The sequence below is a fragment of the Hipposideros armiger genome, unplaced genomic scaffold (genome assembly GCF_001890085.2).
Source record: "Hipposideros armiger isolate ML-2016 unplaced genomic scaffold, ASM189008v1 scaffold_271, whole genome shotgun sequence".
Lineage (NCBI taxonomy): Eukaryota > Metazoa > Chordata > Mammalia > Chiroptera > Hipposideridae > Hipposideros > Hipposideros armiger.
Genome location: NW_017731621.1, coordinates 614,161 through 619,331, shown reverse-complemented (window position 1 = coordinate 619,331; position 5,171 = coordinate 614,161). Strand labels below are relative to the sequence as shown.

General features: G+C 41.9%; 1 protein-coding gene across 1 annotated transcript in view; it reads left to right on the top strand.

Annotated features, from left to right (window-relative positions):
* CDC123 (cell division cycle 123) overlaps positions 1–5,171 on the top strand; it is a 73,780-nt gene that overhangs the window by 40,330 nt on the left and 28,279 nt on the right. The window contains exon 7 of the mRNA XM_019656959.1: positions 4,218–4,266. Coding sequence (XP_019512504.1) covers positions 4,218–4,266 — 49 coding nt within the window. The remainder of the gene's footprint in view (positions 1–4,217; positions 4,267–5,171) is intronic.

Below are 5,171 nucleotides of genomic sequence, written 5' to 3'. Positions count from 1 at the left end.
CTGTGAGCGGCCGTCCAGAAGCCGGCGACTGATCTGCCTTGCCCGGGAAGAGCGCAATGATGGTGCCAACTTGGGCCAGTGAAGCAACATCCTCCACTACTAGACTGAAGAACAAAAGGACAGCAACTTGTCTGTTCCCCTTCCCCCAATTCCCCAGCGTTGTTCCCATCCCCCAATTCCCCAATAAAATCTTTTAAAAAAAAAAAAGAATTTTTATAATAGAATTTGTAAAATTATTAGCATTTTTACTAATTAAAATGTTCAGGCTGTTAAAATAGAAATAAAAGGTGAGGGAATCTTTTGAAATGATCAAGGACTTCGAATCTATTTTAGCCACAGATTTGGAGGTTTTGAGCAAAGTGGCCACTTTGTAGCATCTGCGAAGTTGCTGAAATACTGTGGTGACTTTAGTGGATTTTAGGTGAGCCCAACTGACTGTTTTTAGCAGAAGCCATGGTTTGAAGGCCATGCTTGGGCTACCAGCTGCTCAGACTAGATGCTTCTCCCTTTTCCTTGCTTCTTCATTTCCCCAAGAATGGTGTAGATCTACTAAAGAGGCCTAGAATGGGCCAACAGGCATCTCATATCAATTTTCCCAAGAAGCTCTTACAGTTTTAGGACTGGAGATTCTGCTCAGAAATCACCTTTTCTGTGATGTATGTGTCTGATCTCTGTTTTGGGCCCATGGTACTGGGTAGACTCTCTTGGAATGTATTTTGAGAGAACAGCTTAGGTCCGTTCTAATGTACAGTCGTTTTCAAACTTGTGTTCTAGAAGCTCAGACATCCTGGGGTTCAATGTGCAAGTCCATTGGTTAACGGAAAACAGAAAGGGAAGAAAAGGAGACCTGGCAAGTCGTCCACGAATTTGCAGAGAGAACTTCAGAAATCACCTAATTCCATCTACCGGTTTATTGCTGAGGCAACTAAGATCCAGCCGGAGAAATTAACTGACTTTTCCAAGATCATGTGATGCCAGTACAGAGCCCAGGATCCTGATTTTTTAAAAACTCTGCCTGTTTTTTTTATATTTGTTGGAACATTTCCTCTACTCCTTAATGCAGAAGTAAAAATGTAGGGTATTTCACTTGTCTCTGTACAGCTCTGCATCCAAGCATAATTCTCTTGAATGTTAGAAAGTGGATGGCAGCAAACTCCAGAAATGTGTTTCATGCTTATCAACCTGCTGATTTGAGGGAGAAGGGTGGGGGTTTTTAAGGATAAAAATAATTACGTTAATTCTTACTAATTTGACAGTTCATGACCTTAATTTTGATTAACATAAACAACCTATGAGATTCTTATTTTAAAATTTTTAAAGTAAATTAAAAGCTAATTTTCTGGTTTTAGATTATAACTCCTCAGGGCAACATACCTTTAAATTAGTTTGATTTGAAGGAAGGGATTTTTGCTTTGTGAAGAAAATGAGATCTTCAGATAGCACCAGTGTGTGCTGGAATGTATAAAAACAGAAGTTTTACAAATTGTTCTTTTGGAAGATCCATGTTATATTATGGAGGTAGGATGGCTTAATGGTAGATCTCCCCCCCCCCTTTTTTTTAGCAGTGGTACTGCTTGAGCCTAAAGTCCTGCCGCTGTGTGTGTGTGTGTGTGTGTGTGTGTGTGTGTGTGTGTGTGTCTGTGTTTAAATTAAAATCTGACAGCTTTAACAATAGTTCTAGAACTTTCATCCCTGAGAGAAATGTGCAGCGTGTGGTTCAGTGTGCTCGCCACCACTTACTTAATTCCTCACTTTGTATCCTCACGTGATAAATGTGGATAATAATAGCACTCGCAGATAGGATTGTTGCAAGGCTTTAAAGAGGTAGCAAATGTAAGATGGTGAGATGCTTCATGTGGTGCCTGTGCACTAACAGAGAGCCCCCTTTAACAGAGCACCCTCTGTGCACCTTTTTTTGCAATTCAGATTATACCAGTCAGTGCCCCATTATTAGTCAGAATAAAAGTTCTTATGCTTGAGGATTTCAGCCAGCCAAATAAATTAGAATTGCTGTTGTTTGTAGTACAAATCATAAAGAATCACAGAGAAATTCAACCTAATTAAATATTCAGGGAAATGTAAAAGCTTTTCAAACTCAATTTTACTTGTAAATTGCGTAAGACATCTTAAAAGATGTTTTTTGTTTTGCTTGTGTGTTGTTATGAAAATCTCTCTAGACTGCAAGTTGTGCTCACTCTTTATTGTCAGTATCCCTCAGGATTCTGTCATCTGCCCGAAGTGACCACTTCTGCTTTTTTTTTTTAAAGATTTTTATTGGGGAATTGAGGGAAGGGGAACAGACAAGTTGCTGTCGTTTTGTTCTTCAGTCCAGTTGTGGAGGACATTGCTTCACTGGCCCAAGTTGGCACCATCATTGCGCTTTTCCCAGGCGAGGTGGATCAGTCGCCGGCTTCTGGACGGCCGCTCACAGCGGCTGCTGGCCGCTCACGCTGGCTGCTGGCCACACACGGTAGCCCATGGCAACCCACCTGTCGTCGCTGGCAACTCACGGCAGCCCAGCTCCAGGTCAAGCTGTTGTTCAGCATCTTAGCTGTAGAGGGCAGTGTCACTGGCCCTCATATGTGGGATCTGAACCGGGGCCCTCTGGCATCCCAAGCCAGCTCTTAACCAACGCGCCACTCGGCCGGCCCACTTCTGCTTTTTTGACTTTAGCTCTTATACCCCATATGATAACTTCCAGATAATCTCCTGAGCTCCTCCCTGTGTTTTGAATTTCCAGTTGCTTACTAGACATTACTATGTGGTTCTCCTAGGATGTCGCCAGCTCTGCACACGCAGACATAGTTGTGTCCCATCTTTTCCTCGCCCCATGTCACCTGCCTTTCCTCTGCCTTAGTGAGTAGCCTTCCCATCACCATCCAGCTCGTCATCAAAGCCAGACACCCAGAGTTATCCTGGGCCCTCCCTTGTCCCTCACTTTTCAGTCAAGTCACCAAGAAATGTGACTCTGCTTCCGAAATATCTTCACCTAGTACTTCCCCTCTCACTCTCCACTGCCATTGCCTCAGTCAGACCCTCATGTGTCCCCAGGACTGTTTTAACCAGCCTCCCAGCTGGTCTCTGCCTGCCCGAGCTATCCAGTACCATTGCATAGTGATTGATAATCCTAAAGCCTAAATGAAATGATCTCCCGCATGCTGCGAAACTTCTAGCTCCCCATTGTCTGTGTAATAAAGTACGACTGCCCTTGGTAGTCATACAAGAGCCTTCATGATCTGGAGACGCCTTGTCCAAAATTTCTTCCTGACGTCATCTTTTGCCAAGTCTCCCCTTGTGTTCTACACTCTGTCGGTCCTGCCCTCCAGTAATTCTGTGAGACTGTGATGTGTTGCCTCCTTCCCTGCCTCAGCACCCATTTCTCTTTGCCTTAAACGCAGACCCTCCTCTTCCTGTGAGTGAAGGCTTCTTGACTACCCGCCCCCTCCACACACACACATAAACAGAGCTAATCAATTCTTCCTTTGTGTCAGCAGAATATTTTTATTTTTGTTTTCAGTGTTTTGAAATTTGTCATCTACTTAGGGCTTTCCTTTCCAGACTGACCTCAAGGACAAGGACTCAATCATTTTAGCATTCCCAGTGCCCAGCCAGGCCTTGGCATAGGTAGACATTTAATAAACAATATGAAAAATTGTTCATGGTAACATTTAATAAACAATGAAAAATTGTTCATGAAACAGAGGATTCTTGGGGGGGGAGAAGCAATATACTTAATGGAAGAATGAATAATTCTAACAAATACTTTTTTAAATGGCATGTGGGAGAAGAATTAGATTAACTGTGTGGCTTTAGATGGCAGAGTTAATATCTGCAGAGATCTCTGGTTCAGCCATCAACAATCACACAATGAGAACTGAAAATCAGCAGCGCCATCCTGCCTGCATTTGGACTCTGCACTTAGCTTGAGTTACAGTCCTGGCATCGTCACTCAGTTGGTCTTTTCTGGGTCTTAGTTACTTGTTTGATAGAACAGTAGAGGTTTATAGTAGCTCGTATGGTTAATTAAGGACTCATGACAACATTTCAGGGTGCCTAGGGTAACGCCTGGCATCAAGTAGTGCTTCTTACATGTTCACTGAATTCCAATTAGTTTCCTGTTTCTGAGTGCTTAATCCCACATTAAATATAAATAATGTGTGAGCATAAACTGACACCATTAAAAAAAGATTCAGGTGCCTTTTTTTGTCCCCTCCAAGGTTCATCCATTGTACTGATGACTCCCCAGATCCTTGTATGGAATATGAGGTAAGAAACTTTATTGTAATCTCGAAGTTGATAATCCTAGATAAAGATGTGTTGAAAAATGCTATTTATTAAGTGAAATGAATGGAATTTTTTTGTATTTCTTTGGAAAGTTAGGGTCACTGAATTTTTAAATTTATGAAATATATGTATAAAAATACATATCATCTCAATATAGAATATATGTAGAAGAAGTATATGTACACTATATACATACAGTTACCCTAGGTACCTGTGAGGGATTAGTTGTAGGACCTGCCTGCTGAGGACACCAGAATCTGTAGGTGTTCAAGTCCCTTATGAAATGGCATATATTTGCATGTAACTTACACTAGTTCTCCCGTATACTTAAATAATCTCTACGTTACTTATAATACCTAATACAATGTAATTGCTTTGTGTAACTAGTTACACTGTACTGTTTAGGGAATAATGACAAGAAAGAAAAGTCTGTACCTATTCAGTACAGACGCAGAACATCCTAGGCCTAACTACACACTACACGTCAGGAGCAATGTAACATCATTTTTCAAACATTTTTGATCCACAGTTAATTGAGTCCATAGATGTAGAACCGCGGATACGGAAGGCTGACTATACTACAGAATATACATATTTTGTAATAAAACAAACACCTTTATACTCACCACCCAGCTTAACCTGGTTAAGCTTTTTATTTTTTAAAGATTTTATTGGGGAATTGGGGGAGGGGAACAGACAAGTTGCTGTCCTTTTGTTCTTCAGTCTAGTTCTGGAGGACGTAGCTTCACTGGCCCATGTTGGTATTATCATTGTGCTCTTTCCGGCTGAGGCAGATCGGTCGCCAGCTACCAGATGGCTGCTCACAGCAGCTCTTGGCAGCTCACACCGGCTGCCAGCCGCTTACGCTGGCTGCCAGCTACACATGG